At 42.4% G+C, this 26019-nt stretch overlaps 1 protein-coding gene across 1 annotated transcript; it reads left to right on the top strand.

The window, feature by feature from the left end:
• Window positions 1-11634: 11634 nt before the first annotated feature.
• LOC308152547 (beta-1,3-galactosyltransferase 1-like) lies at window positions 11635-12621 on the top strand (the record flags this gene model as incomplete). The annotated part of the gene is made up of 1 exon (XM_080525546.1): window positions 11635-12621. One exon carries the CDS (start codon window positions 11635-11637, stop codon window positions 12619-12621), a length of 987 nt encoding a protein of 328 aa, XP_080381672.1.
• Window positions 12622-26019: the final 13398 nt, after the last annotated feature.

Here is a 26019-nt window from a genome sequence, read left to right as displayed (position 1 = left end):
ACTGACAGCCAATACTGACAACCAGAAGCTGTATCTTCTTAGAGAGAGGAAAGCATATTCTCTAAGTGTGCCTGCCAAGCAGATTTCCATTATTTTCTTTTGCCAGAAGTGCAATGGAGTGTGTAGCTCGGTACATAGCCCGCAATCATACATTTCCATCTGTTTTTCTCACCAACAATCATTCAATTATCTGTTATCAGGAGCATACACAAAAAGCATAGAAAAAAATTCTTAGCATGGCCATTCTAATTAAGACTCTCAAAGTAGAAGGACGCTTACCAATTCAACCTCCACCCGAACCTTCACGCACAATTTAATATCTAGAAAAGCAGCAAAATGCTGGGGGGAATAAGAGTTCAACATCAACAATTGTGTATATTTCCATACTTCATATTCCAATTTACATTCACATCAAATTTAGACCAGACATTGTTATTAACTCAATAAAACTACACAGCTAAAGAAATGGTAACCCTCCAATCCATTTTAAAAAGTTACGTAAAGGGGAATGACACAGGAAAGAGGTATGGAACACACTAACTGGAACACACTAACTGAGGTATGGAACACGCTAACTGAGGTATGGAACACGCATAAGTAACGCATAGTAACTGAAAGATATGTAATACTTGGTGGAGAAGCCTTTATTTCCAATGACAGCTTCAAGACGCTTCCTGTACGAAAAAACGAATCACTGTGATCAGGTGGAATTTTGGCCCATTCTTCAACACAGACAGTCCTTAAATCTTGAAGATTCAGGGGGGGCTGCTAGTGAATCTTGATCTCCACAATGTTCTATTGGATTTAAGTCTCGCGATTGACTAGGCCAGTCCAACACCTTTATTTTCTTCCTCTTCAACCAATTGAGAGTCTCCTTTGCAGTTGTTTTGGATCGTTGTCCTGCTGGACGATTGCCAGCAGGACAACTATAATATATAATAGTATAATATATAGTATATACTATGTAGTCACTATGTCTACATATTTACAGTCTTGTATTCAAACATGCTCTCTAACGGTAACTCCACAGCTTGTGTTTCAAACCGAAGAAAAAGTTGGTATCATCCATCCTTCTGGGAAATAGTTGTTCATATCCAGAGATCTGTTGATTTTGAGTATTTCCATTGTAAAAAGCTCACAGGATGAAGCCACTTTGACAGGTTAAGATCATTTAGTGCTACATGTCAGATGAATAACATTTTAAGTCGCTACGTTCTACTTCAAATAGAAATATCAAACGGATATGGGTTTTCAAGCAGCTCATTCAGTTGACACATTTATTGAATGACATCACAAGTACCAACCATGCTTTCAGAATGATAACTCTGATAATCATCGAGTGTGATAGCTTAGCATCTTTTATATAGAAATATCTGACAGGTCTTCTTATTAGAGCTGACACTAGATCTGTAGGGGAATAGTTCTCTGGGGCAAAGTATTTTTCTCTCTTTTCGGTCTCAATCTATAGATCAGTGAATTGGTCCTAGCACCTGGCACAGCTCCCCTGTGAAACAAGTCGATTTTGCAATTACATGTTGTTTGTTAACAAGTCGCCTAGTACGGTACTAGCCATTGGTACTGGGTAGCTTCCATCGCAAAATAGGCTGTCCAGACTATTAAGATAAGATCCCGACATGTCAAGTGAAAGCATAATAATAAATGATTGCCTATAGTTGCCTACTTTTTGTAACAAGTTACGATAGTGGCCATACCAGCCAGGAGAACTCAATACGCTAACACCATAGCCAATAAAAACATTGGTGGGAAGCTATTATTTTTAAACACTATCGCTCCAAAATCCCTGCAGATTTGTCACGGCCATTATATCCTGTAGTACAGTGTAAATGTCACCATTCTCTCTCCCTCCACTGTGCTGAGGCACATTTGACATTCTATTTTCGCTGCCTACTCAGCAGTAACTCCTGCGCAGAGTTTATGATGGGCAGGGGCTGAATTCAGAGATGGGGCGCTTTAATAAATAAATAATAATAAAACATAATAATAGTTGACATGGAATGACTTGATTTTCCTTGCCACACTACTACAGGACAGGTAATGAATTGGACATGCAAGACAACTCACTCGACTGGTAATGGTAATATGTACAGATTAATAATGTACTCAGCTGCCCTTGCCCTACATGGCATCATGATTGCATAGGGCAGTGGTTCCCAAACTTTTTCAATCAGGCCCCCCTTGGGTAATTGGAAATATTTTCGAGCCCCCCCTAACCCGGTTCCCACCTAGATTGATATAATTAATTGTATAAAGTTGTAAAAACATTACATTTTCTCTTCTAATAATAACAAGACACATACAGTATATCCAACTATAGTTTTATATTTTATTATGGTTTGAAAAGGAACATAAGTGCTTGGCAAATGATCCTGTGCCACTGAAATATTCAACATATCAACATTAACTAATTTCTACTGCATCACTATTCTTACTCCTCACATTTCTATCACAATTACGATCAATGACTTGTGTGTGCTTGCTTTGCCTTGCAAATCTTCTCAAAGCGGGGTTGTTGTTTTGAGACTGCCACTCTCAGTTCATTCTCAATGTTCAACTTCGACCTGTATTTGCTTTTGATAGCAGCAACAGCAGAAAAGCCTATCTCACACAGGTACGATGTTGCAAAAGGCAGCAGTATTCCCACAGCTTTCTGTCCAATGAGAGGGTAGTCCTTCTCCACTCCAATCCAAAACCCAGCCAAAGTCGTGGATGTGAACTGCAGCCTCATGGTTGACTCTGAAGTCATGTCGATGTACTGTTCCTCTTCCGCAGTGCTGAACATGGCAGGTGGTGGTGCAACAAATGGATCTCTAATCCAGTCGTATTTGGCACTGTCATCCACAGAGAAGTATTTCTGGAAGCTTTGTTTCAGGGCTGAGATGTGCTCTCTCATACATGGAACCACTGTGCTCTGCAGCTCATTGGTCTCGATGAATGCCTTCAGATTCCCAAATGAGTCGATGTCCCCCTGTTCAAGTCTCCTGCCCCACATGTCCAGTTTCCGTGTGAAAGATTGTATCCTGTCTGCCAGATGTGGAAGGTGTGTGTTGTTGCCCTGCAACTGTAGATTCAATTCATTGAGCTTCTCAAACATGTCGCTTAGGTAGGCCAATTTCATGAGGAAGTCTTCATCATTAAACTTGCTGGCAAGTTCGTTCCCTTCCTCCTCCAAGTAGATTCGGATCTCATCTTTCAGCGATAGCACCCTGGACAGCACCTTTCCGCGAGAGAGCCAACGCGACTCGCTGTGAAATAGCACGGCTGTGTGCTCGGAGCCCATCTCCTCGCACAAAGCGGAAAAAATGCGAGCTTTCAGTGGTCTTGTTTTTATGTAATTGACGGTGGTGATAACATGAGACAAAACGTCATTCAACTCTGGACTCAGCTGCTTTGACGCGAGTGCCTCCCTGTGTATTATGCAGTGAGTCCACACTGCTTTCGGTGCAACGCGCTTGATGAGCGTCTGGAGCCCTCCCCGTTTTCCTGCCATGGCCTGGGCACCGTCGGTGCATATCCCCACACAGTCCTCCCATTTCAGATCGGCTTCACTCAGGTATTTGTCTATGATTTTGAACAGTTCATCAGCTGTTGCTCTGTTTGGGACATAGTTGCAAAATAGCAAATCCTCGCTCAAACCCTCCGCATCAATGTATCTGACATACGCTATTAACAGACAGTCCTTGTTACTATCTGTGGCCTCGTCTACCTGGAGCGCAAAGCGTTGGTCTTTTATTTTCTCAACAAGCTGCTCTTTCATGTCTTCTGAGATGTCATTGATGCGTCTCGCAATAGTGTTGTTTGACAGGGGGATAGCTTTGAGTTTTTGGGCTGTTGCCTCGTCTATCATATGTGAAACCATATCTATTGCAGCAGGGAGTATTAACTCCTCAGCGATGGTGTGTGGTTTTTTAGACTGGGCGATACGATATGCCACTTTGTAGGAGGCAAGTTGAGCATTAGACGTAACAGATGCTGTTTTAACGAAACGGCTCTGCTGACCACGGTATTCTTGGAGTTTTCTCTTGAAGAAATCGAGGGGCTTCTTCACATCAGTCGGGTGTGTGGTCTCCAAGTGACGTTTCAACTTGCTAGGCTTCATGCTTTCTGCCGCTAAAGTTTTGAGACAGAGGACACACAGTGGTCGTTCCTCCGCACCGACCACATTAGACGTGAAGCCCAGGGAGAGGTATGTATCGTCATACTTTCTTGACTTTGGCTTTGGGACGTTTGTCATGGGCTCCTTCGCTTTTCGTTTAGCTTCTGGCTCTTTCATAAACTTATCCATTGTTGTTGTTGCTGCTAGATAGCTGGAGGAGGGAGTGCGCGCGTCAATGACGTGAATGGAGCGCGCGTCAATGACGTGAATGGAGCCCCCTCGCTGCCTCTTTGTTACAGTTTATGGCCTGCGCTCCATTCAGGTTCTCATTTTTATCATCCAACGCCCACAACACCCCTGATGGTAACCTTAAGCAAGCAGTGTTTGTTTACAGCTCTTGTGTGTGCATTTTTTTCCCCTCCCATTATTTCTGCGCCCCCCCTGCAGTACCCCCGCGCCCCACTAGGGGGTCGCGACCCACAGTTTGGGAAACGCTGGCATAGGGCAAGATAGTCAATGTACTGATGATGAACTAGTCTTGTACAGTACCAATGACTGTCACTGTCAATGTGCGTGGCTGGCTGGCTGGCTGTCTTTTATTTCTATATTTTGCTAGCATTCAACAGCAGCAGGACCAAGGTCAGCAAGGGCACTCTATTTCACTGGACTTGGAAGAATGGCGATAGCTATTCGCTACAGTTCGCTAACCCTAATCCTTTTATTGAGGGCGTGATAATGCATACCTCAGAGAGGGCGAAAACAGGCCGACATCGCCAACGGCTCACTCACCCCACAATCAAAGACGTATATTTACAAGAGATTGGTTGAGTGAGCTGCCTTTTTTTAAGTGAGTTTCCTTTTTTTTCGTGGATACTCCGCCCCTTCTTTTTGGTGAGGATGAATGAAGATGATGAAAACTTCACAAAGTGTCCAGGGCACTTTGTGAACAGCAGGACAAAGGAGCAGGGCCCTTGCGCCCTACCTGTGCATGTGTGTGCGTGGTCGAGGCTATGGTATACCCCCCTATGTTACTGTGTAGCCTCTAAGCAGCTAGCTTGTTTCAGTGCATAGATAGGTCTGGTGGTTACACTCCCTGTGGGAGAGACGGTCCTTTGATAGACTTCATCAGCTCAGATCAGAGTGGTTCTGAATGACCAAAGCCTGTTTGCCCCCACACGTGGAGGAGAGGAGAGGCAATCTAGATCACTGTAACGGCTGTCGCTAAATTGACTCCTAAGGGGTCGCATTCAAGGTGATTTAGAGCCAACTGGTGGAATCCAGCTGGTTGCATTCCTCCCCTTCCATCTTACCCCCTCCTATACCGCATTTTCCTCCTTTTTTCTCTTTCTCTCTCTCTTCACTCTCCCTCTCTTTTCTCTCTCTCTCTCTCTCTCTCTCTCTCTCTCTCTCTCTCTCTCTCTCTCTCTCTCTCTCTCTCTCTTTCTCTCTCACTACAAAGTGTTACTGTCTGCTGCCTGCTGTCATGACAACCAAGAGTTCTCATGATCAGTTACAAGGACAGCATTTGCTTGTAGGATGCAAATGGGAGACTTCTCGTGTAATCTACTCACACTTTAAATGTCAGATGAAAGATTAATTTTCTGGAATATGAAGTGTTGGAAAAGTTTTATAGCTTTAACGGAAGCCAATTCCTTCTGTTTGTGTCAAGGGAGCAACCGTATTATGCTGTTTGTGTGGAGCTCCACAGGGTTTGGCCAGGTTCAGGGGAAGGAGGCTGCCAACATCACTCTTCCCTCTGGTCTATGGAGACTCTAATGCCAAAGTGATGGGGACGCTACTTGGCAACGGGTGATTTTATATGTATATTTGTATATATATGTACATATTTTATATTCATAATGAAAAAGTCAAATGTCAAAATCACATGAATGTTATTAGAGGTATATGTGAGTATTCCGCGTGGAAACTTGAGGCCTCCAAATGTTACAGATCTACATACACTAGATACATATCTACTGTCACTTCCTAAGATTTAGAGAGAAATTATGAATAATGATACTGCTATAACACCTTCCTTTCCCTGGGATGTTCTCAATAGAAAGCAGAGTAAGAGGACTAGGTGCACTGATACTCCTCGGTGCACTGATACGATGTGTGACAATCTGTGGCACGATGGGGGAAATTGATACACGTAACTTTCAATTTGTTCTGCAACGAGACAAGGTTTCAAGGTTCCATGTAATCCATTATAGGATCACGATCTTGTTTTTCGTTTTTTTCTAACAAAAGCTGCCCCATCCAACGAAGATAATGGAATGAATATAGACCACTCTGTTCCAAGGGAAATGAACGAGAGGAAAAAGAAAGGAAGGCAGATTCTTTTCTCTCACCACAGCGAGCGAAAGGGAACGGAGAGGCAATGGAGGTCAGGGAGAAGGGATGGAAATCATGATTGAGTGACAGTGTTAGAGAGGAAGAGAAAGCGAGGGGAGAGCGCAGAGGTGTTGGTAGAGATTGAGTGGCTTTGGAGTGGCTGGTTAAAGAAGCTGCCAATAAAGAAGGGTATACACTGATGTCTGGGGCCCAGCAGAGCATGATGATAGGGATCAACCTTCCAATCAAACCGAGGTGGGAGGGAGAGATAGAAAGGGAGTGATAGAAAGAAAGAGGAAGAGAGAGGGGGAAGAAAAGGGGGGAGCGAGAGGGAGGAAGGTATGATGAACTCTCGCTGAATGAGATGAGGGAGAAAGAGAAGGAGAGGTAGACAGACAGACATGATTAGATGGATTAAACTCCCACTGAAAAAGAGGGAGAGAGAGAGAGAGAGAGGTGAAAGGGAGGAGAGGTAGAGAGACACGATAGATCAAACTTCCACTAAAAAAGAGAGTAAAGAGAGAAAAGGAGTGATGGAGAGAAGATGACTAATGGAGAAAGAGGAGGAGAAAGGGAGGGAGGAAGGAAGGGGAACATGATGAGATGGAGACTCCGACTGAAAGAGAGGAAGAGAGATGGAGAGATTAGGAGCTCTAGAGAAAGCTCTGGGAGGAAGAGCAGCTTGGAGAGATAGACCATTCTGCATTTGAAAGAGCAGGAGATAAAGCGAGAGAGAGAGAGCAAGGAGAAAAAAGAGATAGAAGCCTGATGAGAGGGATGAGAGGGATCAGCTCAACCAGAGAGGGAAAAGAGGCCAGATAAAGAGTTTCGGTCGATTTTAATCGCATCCACTCTAAGACAATTACAGATATGGCGTGTGAGCATGTCTCCAGATTGATACAGTCTAAAGTGAAATCTGTGAGATATCTAGCGTATAATCTGTCTTGTGTGGCCAAATGGATGCATGCACTGAACCGTCTGTGCATCAACATAATAGAACAGTCCTTTCTGCGGCATCAAAGGGATTACGATTCTGACAAATGAAAGAGCACGGACAGCAGGATTAATCTTTGCTCTCAGTCTGCAAACTCTCTCTTGTGTTATGAGTGACTTATCCATTATGACTTCCCTGAATTGCTTCCCTCAGTACACAGTATAAATATACATATGCACATGGCCCTTTTACATTTGGATGTAATAATATGTACATGGGCATGAGACATCTTTTTCTGCTCTATGGTTTGGGGATGCATATCTGCCACAAGAACTGGCTATCTTGTCATATTTGATGATATTACTGCTGACAGCAGCAATAGAATGTAGTGTACAAGAGTGTACAAAAACATCTTGTCCACTCAAGTGCAAGCAAATGCCTCAAAATTAATTGGATTGTGCTTCATCATACAGTAAGACAATGACTCCAAACATTTTTCAGGCTCAAAAACGTATTGAATGGCCAAGTCAATCTTCAGATGTAAATCCAATTCAACATGCATTTCATTTCCTGATGATAAGATTTTAGGCAAAACTTTTTTTATAGTGAACCCAATCTAAAAAAAAGAATTAAAGCTGAGAATCTCTACTTTAACCCCATAATAATTGTTTGATTTTAAATCCAAACTGTTATTAAAAGAAGATCGCTTCCTCTTTCCAATACTTGGAGGGCACAGTAATGTTGGAGCTGTAGAAATATCTTACTTTAGGGGGGTACTGTTCTGTAATAACTATAACCAATGTGCACATTAGCCTGTTTCCAAATCTATGTGCTGTGGCTCAAGCAGATCAAAGGAGTCAGCTAATGCACATACAGATCTGTGACTAAGCTAATGTGCACAAATACTGCAAAACAGTGATTGTACACTCTTCCAGCTCAGCTTCCTCTCTCTCCCCCCAATCCTCTCATCGTATCTGGTTGATGTCTCTCTCTCCCCCCCCCCCCCCTCTCTCTCTCTCTCTCTCCCCCCCCCCTCTCTCTCTCTCTCTCTCTCTCTCTCTCTCCCTCTCTCCCTCTCTCTCTCTCTCTCTCTCTCTCTCTCTCTCACACTCTTTCTCTTGCCGCCTCTGTATGTGTGGAATTGGGAGATATATCTTTTTTCAAAGTTGTCTGTGATAAACACCACTCAAGAGGAAGCTAGTGTGGCTTTCTGACACCTTCACATTGAGCTCATTAACATCAAAACACATCTGAATCTGTGTCATAGCAACACAGACATACATTTACATCTACTCCGGAGTATCAGTTTGTGTTTAGGAATAGGTAGTTGGCGGCTAAACACACAAGATTGAATATAGATATAATTATAATAATAATAATAATAATAATAATAATAATACATTAGACTTATATAGCGCTTTTCTAGAAACTCAAAGATGCTTTACAAACTGATAAGATTGAGTAGGCCCTATCACCCCAGGTCCGGAGCTTGGTCCTGGTGGTCTTGAGGGTGGTTTGGTCGTCAAACCTGAGGCAATGGGAGGGGGTGTGGAGGGGGATGAGGTCGGCAAGGTAGGAGGGGGCCAGATTGTTCATGGCTTTGTAAGTGGTGAGTAGGATTTTTAATTGGATCCTGTATTTGACTGGGAGCCAGTGCAGGTTTTGGAGGACAGGAGTGATGTGGTCACGGCGGTGGAGGTGAGCAGACAGGCAGCAGAGTTCTGGACATATGCATGTACATGCATGCTGCCTTATTAGTTTGTTTGTTAATGTGTTACTAAGGGTTATCAATTTCCTATCTTGGCTTATGCACTATTTTGTCTTCTGCTGTTGATACAGCTCTCATTTAGGGAGAAATCCCTAATCCGTATTTCCAGAGAGTCTAGCATGTAGAATCATGTGCCAAAGCAAAACAGTCCACTTCCTTTGATCCATGATCAATGCTGCTACTCAGTGGTTTTGTGCATGATCTGCTTTTAGGAAAGCTAATTATATTTGATAATTTAATAAACTGTGTCACAATGGTATTTATGATAAATTCGGGTTATTTCATTACAGTTTCTTACGGTCGCTAAGTCGCAGTGTTCAATACTGAAGTCACAGAGTCACAACTGTTCATACAGTCAGCGAAGCAGAAGTCCATGTGGACCAAACTGTGACAAACTGTGACTCATTTTTACATTGCTGCTTTCACACAACATGCATTCAATGACCACATTCTCCAAAATCCATGAACATTTCTCTCATTCAAACTCCCCCACCTGCAAAACGCTATGTATTTGCAAACACATTTTTCCAATGTTTACACACTGTGTTCAAAACTGTGAAGAACACATTCAAAACAGAATGATATGGTGCATTTTTCCATATATGACAGAAAGCTCGCAATAAGCTACATTTTTTTGAACAGTGTTTGAGTGTGCAGATGCTGTTATTTTGCTCTATTTTTTCTCTATTGATAGTCTTCAGTTCCAGCACCTCAGCAAAGTCTGATAACGGATGAGGGAATATTTTCACTATTTGCAGTAAGCGGTAATTGAAATGTCTAGAAAATATTAGCAGAATATATACAATGAAATGAAATAGACTAGATGCATTGCCAGGGAAGACATTAGATGTGACCAGATGCAGACCAGAGGGAACATTTTTTGTGTGATTGCTATTGTATTGTAGCCCTGGAATTTCTGTTTTTCTTTTTTGTTTGAACTTTACATTTTCCACTTTGTATTGCACTTTTAATTTTACACAAGTAAATGTTGTGTAATTTGAAGTAAATGTACCATAACTTACTTTCTGCAAAGATACTGAAAAAAATAATAATACACTTAAGGATAGAAGCAAATTGCGGAATTTCTGATTCATTCTTGTTGCCTAATACTTTACAGTTGTACAGTCAACTATTCTGTCTATGATTACTATTAATCAAACCATTTTTATAATGAAATATTCATTCTTGTGAAAATCATTAAAACTATGTAATGCTCCCTGTTGTTAGTGTTTTGTAAGTCAGAATGTTATGAATGACTGTATGCTTTCTGAGTGAACATTGTTGCCAGTGTATGGTTGAACAAGCTTCTTTTGAGACATGAATGAAGTCATTGGCCAACATGCATGTTAATAATGCAGACTGTATGAAGAGTTGTGACTCTGTGACTTCAGTATTGAACACTGCGACTTAGCGACCGTAAAAAAATGTAATCATTTTGCTGAGTCACAAGGTCTAATTATGATGCGACAAAACGCTGTATGTCATACTTCCTCTTTTTTTTCCTTACACTTTTTTTCCTGTGTTTCCTGTGTGTGTGTGTGTGTGTGTGTGTGTGTGTGTGTGTGTGTGTGTGTGTGTGTGTGTGTGTGTGTGTTTGTGTGCGTGTGCGTGCATGCATGCTGGTGTGTGTGTATTTACTATAGCAGTTTGGGTAAAGCTCCATAACATTTTCGATGCCAGTCAAATGGCACGGTTGGTGCTCTATTTCCCTGGATGCTTCCATTTGCACCTTGCACAGAAATGCTCATTACTGAGCAGTGTGTCCATTCTTGTCAAGATCACTGTGTCATTGAGGGAGAGGGAAAAATAGGGAGAGGTGGGGGGGGGGGGGGATAGTGTATGGAAATTAAGAGGGAGAGAGAGAAAGAAAGGATCCAGAACATTTACCTTGAGAAATGTCTTTCTTTTCAGACCAGGATGTTGCTGATTTGCTACACTGTGAATAGAGATACAATGATATGGCATTACTAGAGGGAGGCTCAAGGAGTATTTATCCACCTAAACCCTAGAGATTTTAACTATTTCCTCGCAATTCACCAAAGCCATTCTCTGTGGAATGTGATTCTTTTATGAGATACTGCAAGAGCAACTTGAAATCAATTTCCAAACCTTGTAACTCCTGAAGATGCAAACAAAATGTTTTATCCACTTTTGCTAGAATAGGAAAACCTCATTAAAAAAAATAACCTGAATCGAATAAATGAGTATTATTTTTCTGTTTTATCTGCTTCCAGATTCAAGTGCTGGTGAGAAGAATGCAAGGCAACACACCTGGGACCGGGAATGCAATATAGCAATGCGATGGCTGTGTTAAAGAAAAACACCAATGTTCCTTTTCAAACTGAATCCCATCACTAGGCTGTAAAATCCAAGATTAATGTCAAGCCTCCTGTGGGGCAGCCTCATGCTGCGCCCCTGGGAGTAGAACAACCAATGGAGGTTCCGCCAATTAGCTTTTAACGCTAGCTAGGTAAGCAAACAGCAATGCCTTCAAAGGTCTCCTGCTTATACTTGTTGACGGTGGTTTGCTGGGCTAGCGCTCTCTGGTACCTGAGTGTGTCCCGCCCTTCCACGTCATTCGTGGGCCAGCTGTCCATCCCCATCCGCAAAGTGCCCAAGCTCAACAAGAATGTGACCTTCAGCAACATCCGCACGCGGCCTCTCAACCCGCACGCCTTTGAATTCCTTATCAATGAGCCCAAGAAGTGCGAGGCCGAGGCGCCCTTCCTGGTCATCCTCATCAGCACCACCCACAAGGAGTTTGACGCCCGTCAGGCCATCCGCGAGACTTGGGGCGACGAGAGCACTTTCGCAGAGGTGCGCGTGGTCACCCTCTTCCTGCTGGGCAGGAACACAGACACCGTCCTCAACCAGATGGTGGAGCAGGAGAGCCAGATCTTCCATGACGTGGTGGTGGAGGACTTTGTGGACTCCTACCACAACCTCACCCTCAAGACCCTGATGGGCATGCGCTGGGTGGCCACCTTCTGCCCCAAGGCCCAGTATGTCCTCAAGACAGACAGCGACATCTTTGTCAACATGGAGAACCTGATCTACAACCTCCTCAAGCCCACCACCAAGCCGCGGAGGCGCTACTTCACGGGCTACGTCATCAACGGCGGTCCCATCAGGGATATGCGTAGTAAATGGTACATGCCCAGAGACTTGTATCCAGAGAGCAAGTACCCGCCGTTCTGCTCTGGCACAGGATATGTGTTCTCGGCAGATGTGGCTGAGCTCATCTATAAGACTTCTCTACATACTAGACTGCTCCACCTAGAGGATGTGTATGTGGGGCAGTGCCTTCGCAAGCTGGGCATTCACCCCTTCCAGAACAGCGGCTTCAACCACTGGAAGATGGCCTACAGCCTGTGTCGCTACCGCCGTGTGGTCACCGTCCACCAGATCTCCCCAGAAGAGATGCACCGCATTTGGAACGACATGACCAGCAAGAAACATCTCAAGTGTTAGCAACTGTTTGCTGCATTACCAGTGCCAACCTACGGAGGTGTTGCTGGATTCTGCCCCCACTCTCACCACTTTTCATTGGCTAATGTACAGCACATGACACAGACTGAGAGAGAGAACAGTAACCGTCTGGGCATTTGCACAGCCCCCAGCGCAGTTCCAGATTGCTTCACAAGAAGTCTATTTTATATCTGACCAAGGCATTTTACTCAAAAACTTATTTTGTAAAAATGGAGGATCTTTTCCAAGAAGTAATAGGCTTTCTATTACCACAGCGATGATGCTCTTGAGCACAATCTAATGATATTTTGGGACTATAAGGGTGGACTGATGGATACTAGAAATGTTTTTTGAGTAAAATGCCCCTATAATTCCTATATTACACCTTTCTATAGTTCTCCCTTAGCAATTGATGAGTGTGTCAGGCTTGGTAATGAGCAGTGGAAATGTGTGTTACCAAGACACAGTTTTACAACATTTTTTTTTTTTTTTAAATCACCGTATGAAAACTCAATTATACTCAAAAAAGCAACAGTATCAGTTTGCGGCATATGGTATTTGCTAGGGGATACCACTAAAGCGCAGGTATATAGAAGCTTAGCAATGGGACTAACTCAGAATAGCTAAAATACTATTAAGCTAATCTACGTAGGTAACTCAGCTAATTTAGAGAGAAATTCTGGCCCTATAACTGAGTGGTTTAGGATAAAACCAACATACGTACATACATACAGCTGGCGTGAATTCTCAGCTGCCTCTTTATTCTGATTGTCCACAGCTCATTTCAGTCTTTGTAAATTAAATGACATGTATTTGTGGGATGTAATGTCAGGTACCGCAACAGATGTTGTCATGGTGAAGACCAATGTGCTGTAGATCTAGTTGACAAAATAGAGTGTTGTTCTTCAGAATGCTATCGGATTGTCTGATCAGGGGACTAATGATTCAGTGGACCTACTATATAACTTGATGGACCTGTTTGCCTCTGCAATTGAGTTGTAATATATATTGTTTTAAATATCCAACATATTTTCTTATGGACCCAGAGATCTTTGTACTGTAGAGGAAGACTTCGTTTCTTTTAACACTAGTATTTCTCATGGGACATACAAATGGCATTGTATAGATATGAACCACTTGCATTCCCAGGTGAATGTTGATCTATGTCTCTGTGATGAGTATTCTATTTTCTCTATGACTTGAAACAAGAAGGACTCCAGTACCAATGGCTGCATAACATTACATCTTATTCTTTTTGTGTCTTTGGGGGGGGATATTAAAATATGCTGTTATTTACAGTGCGCTGCAAGTAACAGGAGTGTTCATTGCATCATTTTTCAGTGTGTTTCATGTTGAAGTATAGATACAACAGGACCTGCGTAAATATTGTTAATACTGTACCTATCTTAATATACAGTATCAGTCAAAAGTTTGGACACACTTCCCCATTCAATAGAATGGGAAAGTGTGACCAAACGTTTGACTTGTACTGTATGTGTATATGTTGTTGATACCAATATATATATTGGTCTACAGTACATTCACATATATAGTATCCTGATTTATTATGTCTGCTTATATGGTGTTTACAGAAATACGCCTCCACTCCCATCCACTCTGATCTGTTGTAATGTATCAGGTAATAATAATATATGAAAAAACATTCTGTGTTGGAGATGATCTCATTATGATTGCTGTTTAGCACCCTGACTTCAACTACACAGAGAGCTGCCACTGAAAAGAAGGGTGTTATACCACGCACCCGAAAACAACGTGATCATGGGAACAAATACCTACTGCAGTGTTGATATTTGTTTATTTGCTTATACACTATAGTGTGTGTGTGTGTGTGTGTGTGTGTGTGTGTGTGTGTGTGTGTGTGTGTGTGTGTGTGTGTGTGTGTGTGTGTGTGTGTGTGTGTGTGAAGAGTTTGACAATACTGTATGCAGAGCTCCTGTAATTGGCTCCCCCTGACTTGGAAAGCAGGTCTGTCAGAAGCAGGAAGCTGTGCGTCGTTGAAGAGAACACTTTGAAACACTTTCTAACATCGCCTCAGGGAGGTGCAATTAGCCTCACAGGAGTTAAACCTATGAAAAGGTGGTTTCAACAATGTCTCTCTTTGGGGCACACAAAATGTGCAGTTGTGCAACTACTAATGTTCTTTTTTTTACTCTGCCTTCAATAGTATTGCTTATTTCTTTCGGGAGCGCATGAACAGAAAAGTATCCCATTGAAAATGTATGGGTTGTGATCACCTTGAAGAGAGCCCATGGAAAGTAATCAGAATTCAAATAGGCTACTAAAGCCAATGTGTTTTGGGGTCTTTTTTAATGTAAGTAATTAAACCGTTTCCCCTGTTCAAATGCATTTGTTACAGCGCTCACTCATCACTTACTCAGCACCTTCTGTCATTCAGCAGTAGTATCGCCATAACGCAGATGCTTATCCTAAATGACTCACAGTTGACAGTGTGTGGATCATTAAACCAATAATGCCAGAGAGTCCGTGATTTATCGGAGTGCCAGCAAATCCCTACCAGGTGACAATATTGACCATAAAGCATGACTTGTGACAAGAAAACAATGCTTTAAGTATTTATTTCTTGATAGATTGTGGTGGATTCCACCCTGCGCTGAGAAATATGTATAGTTCCCAAAACTACAAACCGTCAAATGAAAAGTAAATGAAGTGAATTTCATAATAGGTGATCTAACCAAGACAATCGCTTCAATGGTGTTGTCTCACACAGTTCAGCAAGACAGTGAGGCCTTCAGTTACGGATGTTTTGACAGACAGCAGTGTTACTATGGAAGACAAGTAGGGGTGAAAGGAGCAATGCCCTGCCACTCACAAAGTGCCCTCCTGGATTTGTGTGTATATATGTTACGGTACATGTGGGAAAACGGTTTACACTAGAACAGCCATGAGTAAAAAACGGGGACATGGCAGCATAAAACGTTGACTTGGTACATGCTGGCATGTCTAACCCTAACCCTAACCCTAACCCGAACCGTACTGTAACATATACCGGTATATATAAATGGTTAACAGTGCAAGATAGGTCCATCACATCGCATTGCCCTTTTTTATGAGGATCCACCATGGATCAAAATATGTTTAACATTAGACAGTCTCTCCAGGATTTTGTAATACTGCAGTCTCATAATTCAATGCAACATCAACCATTCCTGGCGTCTTTTGGGAGAGCTTAACATTTTAACTAATCATCACACTTTTTTTTTACCACATGAAAAGGTCCAATCAAAAATAGGCTTGCAATTTTCACATATTATTATTGAGTTATCCAGTCCAATTAAAATGTCAACACATATGAAGCTGATGGGTACAGGCAGAGTTCACTGGGGAAAATGTAACATCAGACTGTTTTAATTCAAATCAATACTATGATCAATAAAATGGATACAAGCGTCCTACAAGCATCCTCTTTAGAGACCTACACATGTACAAATGATTAGTAGACAGAATTCTGATACCAAAAGAAATAGTGGTCTAGGTTGAGTGGTCTCTGAGTAACAGAGCTAGTTACAATTGCCCCCAGTCTCCCCTATGTATGGGTCACAGTCTCCCCTATGTATGGGTCACATGTGTTCATCAATGAAAAACTTGTGGAATAAATGTGAATGTGTAACCCACCATCTGGGCTGATTGTCATTCAGGAGGAAAAAGGGCTCCTTGAAAGCTGCCGGATTGACATACAATGGCATCTATCTTTCTGTGCGGCAGTACGACTTTCCTAAGGGTCTTATTGAATACCTAATGTGGTTGTCGAGTGGGTACAGTGGGTACAGTTAGTGCTTAGTATTCAGAGGGAAGATTATTCTGTGTGATATCAGAGGGATTTATTTCAGAGGGGACATTGATGGGTCTTGCAGTGTGTGTGTGTGTGTGGGGGGGGGGGGGGTGTATGTGCGTCTGTGCCTGCATGTGTGTATGCATGAGTGTGCTTGTGTATGTGTGTCTGCACACATGACGCCTGTGACTGGAGTGGACTGGTTGTAAGCAGGCCCCTGGTTGTGACCGTGTCCCTTAGATGTGCCAGCGGCTTTCATGCTGCTTCTCTCCAGCTGTGCACTGTATCAGAAATGTTCTGATATTTTTCACTGCCTCTAACCTTGTGTTGTCCTATTTCTGTTTCTCTGTAGGGGGGACTCCCAGCCCCTCAAAACTAGATTACAGTCCTCCAAGTCTGCCTGGCTGAGCCCACCCCACCCTGACTCCCTGTCCTGGGTCCCCCCCTCCTGTCCTGGGTCCCCCCCCCCCCCTCTCCTGCCCTGCCCCTCCCCTCCTCCTGCCCTGGGTTCCACTCAGGAGGCTGCCCTTCACTATGGACTCCTACACATAAATCAGAACCTTTGCGCCACACCACATTCCAAATTAGTTTTCTGTTCAACTCTTGACCGTCCAGAGGAGGATTGGTTCCCGTTTGAGCCTGGTTCCTCTCCTGGTTTGTTCTTTCCAGGGTTTGAGATTGAGATTTTCTTGCTATTGGGGAGTTTTTCTTTCCAGGTTTGATTTTAGGGAGTCTACGGTTAGGTGTTACTTCATCTTGTTTATATTGTATTATTAAATTGTTCATTGTTTGTTCATGTTGTTAACACTAGAACAGCCGTGCCTTTTTACCTACTAAAAGAGCCGCCTCTTTACAATGCTCAAGCTGCTATTTACACACAACGACCACTATTTGTCCGCTTGTAAGCCTGCTTCCTACACAGAAAAACTGCAAATTAGCTTTATATTAGCTTATCCTGATGTGATTTTGAAAATGTAAGGATACTGGGTGGTATAATGCACATATCTAGGAAAAGTCATGAAAGGAGGGTCCTGAAATTTGATCGAGTGCAAAGATATAATATTTTTCTTTACTCATGGCTGTTCTAGTGTTAAGCAATTAAAAAGTGCTATAAAATACATTTGATTGATCGATGGATATAATACCTTGCTTTTTGAGTCACGGGTTGCAGCGGGAAGGAAAGGGATGTTAAGAAACCTGAACGTTTGTCTCTTGCAAAGCTGCATGCGTAGTGGAGTAAGTTCACAGTAAATTCTGTGCTATGAATAACCTTGCCTGAGGTAGTGGTTGTAGGAAGTAACTGTTGGCCCCCAACTCAATCAATTGCAGATAAAGGCAAACAACTCTGCTGGTTCTGCCAGCATGTCCGGCAGGAGGACCAGCTGAGCAGGGTTTATAAGTTAACATCCCCAATAAAGCATATTTCAACATTCTGAGCTAACCCACAGTATGCTCAGCAAGCTAGCATGATCTTATTGCACCCAGAAGACCTCCTGAGGGCCTACGGGGGAGAGTAAGTGGCCCTTAACATTGCCCTTATAATTGTGCCACTGTAAAGGGCTACATGCTGATCCTTTATCCCATAAATCCTCTTTGTAAATATCTGCTGGAAAGAGCCTCAAGCTTGTGTGTGTGTGTGTGTGTGTGTGTGTGTGTGTGTGTGTGTGTGAGTGTGTGTGTGTGTGTGTGTGTGTGTGTGTGTGTGTGTGTGTGTGTGTGTGCATACACATGTGTGTGTGTATGTGTGTGTGTGTGTGTGTGTGTATGTGTGTGGTGTGTGGTGTGTGTATGTGTGTGCATACACATGTGTGTATGTATGTGTGAGAGCATGCTCGCACTCATGTGTGTGCACCTGCACAACTGAATCAATACCCTTCCTACCGCATCAGTATACACCATAAGCCACTCTCCAGTGCCCAGCTCCCTACATCTGTTGACACAGTCCTGAACTCTGGAGAGGAGGCACTGTATTTGACGGTGGTGACATTTATCTTACTGCATACAGTAAGACTCAAAGGTCACTATGATACAGTTCTGCCTAAAGTGCACAGATGTTTTTAATCTCTCTCTCGCCCCGTTTCTGTCACTCTCTCCAGCTGTGTTCATGGTCTACCCAAGCACATTCACATTTAATGTGAATTAAAGTGGTTCATTTATGCATCATTTACTTTATAGGCTTAAAAGCACTGCTGAAGAGTGAACTACAGTAAGCTATGTGTTCATCCCTAGGCTATTTACCTTATTTTCTCTTAAGTAAGTCTAACAGCATTTGCAGAATGAAATAAAAACTCATGAAAAACATGACATTAATATTGATATCTGCCTTTAGCAACTCAATCATCCTGTCATGGTGGCCAATAGACAGGATTTCAGGCCGATGAATTATTTGCTGCCATTCATAAGCGATGGATGGGATTTAAATGGGGTGCATATATCAAGCCCAAGATGCAGGAAATCTGCGAGAGCGTGACAGAGATAAGTGCGACACCCAGGGAAACTGTGAGATGCTCCGGCGATAAATTCACTCTTTAAACTGTGGAATTAACCCATTCTGTGTGATATGATGGAAATGAGGTGTGTTTCACTTCCCTTCCCTTTTATTGTCTTCAATGCATTTGCAAGACACATAGGGGAGCTGCAAGGCTCCTAGACAGAGCAGACCTGCCGTGTTTGTGTGTGAGGCAGCAGGCCCTCAGAGCGGAGGCTCAAATACAGTACCTATTTCAGAGAGTCGACTGTCGACAGTAAATAATGCAGGTAACACAACACACAACATCAACGTCTACGCAGCTTTGAACTAGAAGCTTGTGACAGAATAGGTAATACTCGTGCCGCAAAGATATCATTCTATTGTGGATGTTTCCCAGGTCCCATTACTACAAACTAGAACAAAATTAAATGCGTGTGGATTAAAGATTTGTAAAAACAAATACATACTGTTGAGGTGAGCTACTGAGAAAAGACTGTTTTGTGGCTGTTACTATTTTGGCAAATCAGAGTCTGTTTGTTTTAGTGTGCGGTCTCAGTGCGACTGCTTGAGGGTCACGTTTGTATTCCTCTGTTCTCCCCACGAAGCCAAACTCGGCAGTGCTCAGTACACCATTCACAACCCAGCCAGACAGCGTGAAGAACTTGTGTACACTGCTGTACTGTAGACTACCATACCTCTGCCCTGGGCAGAACTGCGTCTATGAATCATGCATGTCAACCTCTAAGAGTTCAGCTGTAGTTACTTGCCTAATCTCTTTTAGGCTTGCTATGTTTGCACTGAGCCAGTTTCTGTGATCTCTGGACTGAATGTTTCTTTTTAGAAATGTTTTTCTTTTGGGGTTGTAATTTTAAGATGATGAGAGAACCTAAAATGACAACGAGTGCATGTGGTATTTGTTGGGAAGATGCAGATGTAATCCATGTTGATGGTTTCGATTCATTACAGGCACCTAAAACATAAATGCAACAAGTTGTTGGTTAAGAAAACCCAGAAAAGAAAACTGGGTTGTGGCTGTTCAGCACCATCATTCACACAGAATAAAGTGAGTCTTACACACCTCACCGGAATTCAAAAGGAAGGCTACATTATTAATGTCTCTCCTTCCCCATAAGCATGTCTCATACACACATCAGACAACAAGAAACAAAAAAAACGTTGTCAGTATCAATCAGCATAAATAAGCATAGTTTAACAGCTGTCTGGTGCATAAGAGAAACATCATTAACACTGGCCATTGCACCTTTGGTGTATTTTTTAACATTTCACAGTGACACCACCCCACATTGAGTTTTCGGCTGTGGTGGTAAAGATTAAAGGTAAATTGGAGTTTCACAGTCATTAGCTGAGGCCCACTCTTGCAGTCACAGGAAGCTGCCGAGAATTAGGTGCCTCATTTGCGGTGTAATTAATCTCTATTTGAATCTCATCCATCCTGCTCTCCACCTGACCTACATCTCAAATGCAATTCTGCCGTTTCGAGTACAAACCTTAAAACACTCCAGGAAAGGGTATGGAGGAAGGTAGAGAGGTAGGGAGATGGAACAAGGTGGATGGAGTAAGGATGGGGAGAGAGGGAAAGAGATAAGGAGAGCAATGAAAATGTTTTAAACATAAATAAATCCAGTGTGTTAAGCTATCAGATCAAAAATCACATACATGCCCTCTGGACATCAAATCTCTGTATGTTGGATTCAAAACACATCAACTCTCAAGTATTCCATCACAATTTACCATTTCAAGTATATACAGGGGTAGGGCAGGATAAGCCTAGGCTTCCTTTTCGAACAATTGATAGGACTGTACTCTACATATTAGTTATTTGTTATTTATTATTTTAAATATTATTTTGAATCTAAAGATTCATTCATTCATTCAAATATCGATAATGTATATCAAAAACCAAATAATAGATTGTATGAAAAAATATAGCATCCATTCAAAACTGTACTTGACAATCTCCTATTCTAATACAATGTACAGTAGGATAACATTCCTACACATAAACCATGATGAATGTGATATGAACACATGTTCATTTCAGTATGAGGCTGAGTTACTGTACTGTTCTTGTTGGAGTGAGAGAATTGCTACAAACAAATGGACACGGACATACATGTTGATGTAGTGTAACAACATGATATTAATTGTTTCATGAATAACCTAGGGTACCTTTTGTTCAGACTTTCTGTTCAGACCTGACAGCAGGGGTAGGATGACTCTCTCTTGTTCTCTCTCTCTCCCTCTCCTTCTCTCTCTCTGTCTTCTCTCTCTCTCCCTCACCTTCTCTCTCTCCCTCCCGTCTCTGTCTCCCTCTCCTTCTCTGTCTCTGTCTCTGTCTCTCTCTCTCGTCTCTCTCTGTCTCCTCTGTGTGGTGATGCTCTGCTGGGTGTCAAGATGGTAATCTTTGGGCTCCGTCAGACAATCTGCTTTCCCCTCTCTCCCCCTCCATCTCTCCCCTCGAGCTCCATGGACCCCACTGAGAAGCCCCTACCAAATGCCTAAGAAGTGGTTCTGACAGATTACATCAGAGGAAATGAGAAGACTGCATGTGTCTGCTACAGACAGGCAGTGTAGCTTCAAGAAAGGATAACAAGACTATTTCAGGGAAGCGATATGCAGAGAGGAGAGGAGAGAAGGAGATTCTCTCAACAGACCTTTCGCATTTATTTTGACAGCCCTACACCAATCTGTGCAAAGTGCTTGGAAGAAAAGCATCTGAGAAATCTTCCCAGCATGGCTGCCCCTGTCATGCTTCTCGCAATATCGACATCAGTCAGGAGCTTATCATCTGTGCAGCTTAGTTTACACCCTTCTCTTGCGTACACGACTGCCTAGTTATTGATCAAGTTTTTTTTATTTGTATCTCCATACATGATGACATTATCTACTCTTCATCTTCATACACAATCACATTATCTACATTTATCTTCATACACAGCGCGTCATCCGCTCTGAGATTCAACCCAGATTCAACCCAACTCCGTCAATAAATGCAAACAGGCGGAAAAAACAATCAATATATATTAGACATGGCACTTCCTTCCAGCCTCATGGAGATAACACATATTCCAAGATAATTTAACCAACTAGAACAGCGCCATCAATTTCAATAAGATATTGTGCCTCCATTGAGACAAATGCGTTCGTCTCCCCTCTTCCCTTTCAAATGATAAAGACAGTGTGTGATTAACTGAAAAGGAAATGTGACACAGAGGAAAAAAGGAAATGTGTTCCTCTCTTCCCTTTGCTTTCATATTTCAGGGGGGAAATGTGGAATATGCTCAACCCATTAACTTGAACTGCTTCATCCACTTTCTTCAATCAAAGAAGCATTAACAACTGTTTTGTTCTCCTTCTTAACCTCATCTGTCAGCCTAGCTGTATTTGTTTTTTAGTTGTATCTATTTATCTTTATTTTATTGCACACATGTAGGAACATGCAGAGAGAGTGAGAGCGAGAAAAAAGAGACACACTATAAATGGAATATATACTGGAATATACACTCACCGAACTGTTTTTTAGGAACACCTGTACACCTTCTCATTCATGTAATGTGTGGGGAATGTTTTCTTGGCACACTTTGGGCCCAATCAATCATCGCTTGAATACCACAGCCTATTTGGGTATTGTTACCGACCATGTGCATCCCTTCAATGGCCACAATGTACCCATCTTCTACTTCCAGCATGATAATGCACCATGTCACAAAGCCAAAGTCGTCTCAAACTGGTTTCATGAACATGACAATTAGTTTTCTTCAGGGGCCTTCCCAGTCACTGGATACCCAGTATTAGTATAGGGTTCCTAATAAAGTGTTCAGTGAGTCTATATAAGAAACCCAAAATGGGTTTACAACACCTCGCCCTATAAATCAAAACATTCAACGGTTAAATTAGAACAAAAAAATCAACAACATAAAGAAACAAAAAAAAAGAAAAGAGAGGAAAGAAAATCAAAATGTAAGCACCCTTCTCTCACATCTCGCACTGTCATTCTTTCTCTATCGCCCTAACCTCATCCCCAGGGCCCAGTATTTCAAAACTTTTAATCTGGATCAGAAGGATCAGATCGAGCTGGCTGATCTCCCTTATACTACTCTAAATCTGACAGACAGATTGTATCCGGGATAGCAAAAAATTATCTGGATCATTCTGATCAGTTTTTCAGTTTTAAAATACTGTGCCCAGGGTAATGTGCAGAGCACAATAAGCCTGGAATAACAAAGACTCAAACCTGGCCTTAGTGGGAGTGAATTTACTGAGTAAAGTATATGTATTAGATAAGTACATAATTAGATTTTAGCAAATCACATGACTGTGAGTCGTGGCTCTGAATAAGAAATGTGTGGTGTACAGCACTGGGAGATGAATCGATGGGAGGTTAATCCATTGACTATGGAGTTTTCACCAACCCTTGTATTGTGTAAACAAAGGCCAGGTTTGGGAATTTGGTCCACCAGATCAAGTGTCTGGGAACAAGATTACTATCGCCCATATCACCAAAGTGATTTGTGTAAACGTATCTGTAGTGAACAATCTGAAGTGAACAGCTGTCTTTGTCACATCATAAGCCGGTACCCGTGTGTACTTGGTTCAAGGTTATTGTATGTCTTTTACGACGCGTGCATGCTTTTGTGTGTGTGTGTGTGTGTGTGTGTGTGTGTGCGTGTGTGTGTGTGCGTGTGCGTAGGTGTGTGTACGTGTGCGTATGTGTATACTGTGTTTGCGGTAAGGAAAGAAAGAAACCAGGTTTGCAGGTCTGCGGTAAGGAAAGAAAGAAAGAAGGAGAAAAAGAAAGAAAGATAGAAGGAAATTGACAATGCCATGGAGGAATGCTATGTATTATTTTCCCTGTGTTCTATAGGAAGAGGTATAAGATAGCTTTAAGTGTTTGTGGTGTGACAGTGATAGTGCTTATGAGATAAACATTTTAAGTCCAATATCCAAAAAGCCCACACAGAGTTTGAGAAAAAAACACAAGGTCAATGTTTATTACTTTCCTTTCCAATTCACTTAATGTGTGGACAGTGCTTGGCCCCTCTGCTTCAGACAATAATCGGAAATTAAATTAAATGGTAGTGGCCCCTTGTCAGTGGGGGATTGTCGTGGATATGGCTGCTCTGGGCTGATGGAAGATAATCTCAGAATATGATAATGGCTGCTGGGAGAATAGCTCTGGGTTCTTTATTGTAGTAATAATCGACACCTGGGCTGGCACTGCAAGGTAAGACACACGTTGACACATAACACAGACACACACTGATGCCAACACACATTCATCCACACACGGGGACATATACACACACATACTTTCAAACACACACACACACACACCCCTGCACACACGTACACACACATAGAGCTGAATTATGTCACTGTCAGTTTGAAGGCTACCCCCTGGAGCTGTATTGACTCCAAAACACACACTTAGAGGGGCTCTATACTTACCCAATCATGACAAATCACTGATTCCATCACCTGTTTGTCCACGCGCCTGAGGGGGCTGTAATGATAGCTCACACACAGACAAAAGAGCCCCCTCACTGGCATGAAAACATTGTATCAGACATTACACATTATTGTATTGCATTTACTTGATATTATTGTACTGCTTTATGTTATTGCACTTTTTCTCTAGCACTGCTAAGACTTGTTTCTGGAGGTTTCACCAAGCTCTCATTGTGTGCCTTGTTTCAGCCTCCTTATTTGGATGCACCATAGTGTCTCAGGATGCAGACACTGTCAACAACTCAAATGCAAATGCAATCTTACTGGTTGCACATACTTGAATGTAGTCTCTATAGAGATACAAATGCAAGTGCAACATGACTTGTATCTATCCAATGTCAAAAACAACTCAGGATACCACCATTATCACTTCATGTTCAGGAGCCCATCTTTTCATTCTCAAAAGGTTTGAATGTGCACTGTAGGACTGCTTTAGATTCGATTCGATTCGATTCGATTCATCTTTATTGTCGTTGCACAGAGAACAAGTACCGAGACAACTAAATGGAGTTAACTAGCAAGTTTACTAGCAAAAGACATCAATGCCTCCTAAATGTTGATGTTGAGACCTGGTCATTAGTCATCTCCTGAAAAGTGATTGCTGTAATGAAGGCATGGGGAGAAACACTGTTTGTAATTGGACAGCCGTAATAAAGCCGTTGACATTTGCTGTTTGTCAACAATATTACACACGCAAACAAGCTGAGCAGTTTAATTATACCCTGTCAACAACACACACGCACACATCTGCTCACAATTCTACAGACATTTACATATTGTCAATATTACACACATAAACAGTCACACAGCAGCAATACAATGAAATGTGCTTTTTTTTGGGGGGGGGGGGGGGTTCAGAATTGTATTACATTTCAGAATTCTGAAAAAGCCAACTGTAATCTCAGTGATCCTTTTAGCTGTAGCCAATTGGTCATGCAATGAAATCAAGCAGCACACACACGCTCACACACAGGCGCACACACACACACACACACACACACACACACACACACACTTATATTACATCCGTTGCTCATCTTACAGCACTTCATGAAGACAGCTTCATGTTGCGATGGTTGATTATGCATCGATTCTAAACTAATCACTGAAAGCAAACTGTTCTCTGCTGGTTATAGTTAATTAAAGCCGACATTGTTCCAGTGTCAGTCTCAAGATCAAGATGAAATCAAAATCTCAGTCTCAGCTATGTTGTGGGTGGTCAGTTCCTCATCTCCCGTCCCAGCAAGCCATCACTTATTAGACCGGACCTCTGATGGCTATTAGTCAGCGCAGACCCCTGTGGTACTGACATCAGTCCTGCATCAGCAGCCCAAGCCGCCAGCAGTACAACAGCACATGGACCATGCTACAGCAACTGACAATCAGCATCAATCCACCAGTAGTATCAGCTCCTACTGCTGGCCCACTGCAAAGCTGATGTATAAAATTGGGGTCACTGGTTGTCCACCATGAGCTTGCTACTGTACCACTGATCTGCAGTCGCTCCCACACCCTGTCTCACCGTATGATTCATATACCACAACATCTAGTCACATACAACATTAGATACACAAGGATCGCTTCATCTTAT

This window comes from Nansenia antarctica, assembly GCF_963989245.1.
Source record: "Nansenia antarctica genome assembly, chromosome: 3".
Lineage (NCBI taxonomy): Eukaryota > Metazoa > Chordata > Actinopteri > Argentiniformes > Microstomatidae > Nansenia > Nansenia antarctica.
The sequence above is the reverse complement of the archived record's forward strand: the minus strand, read 5'-3'. Positions and strand labels throughout refer to the sequence as shown.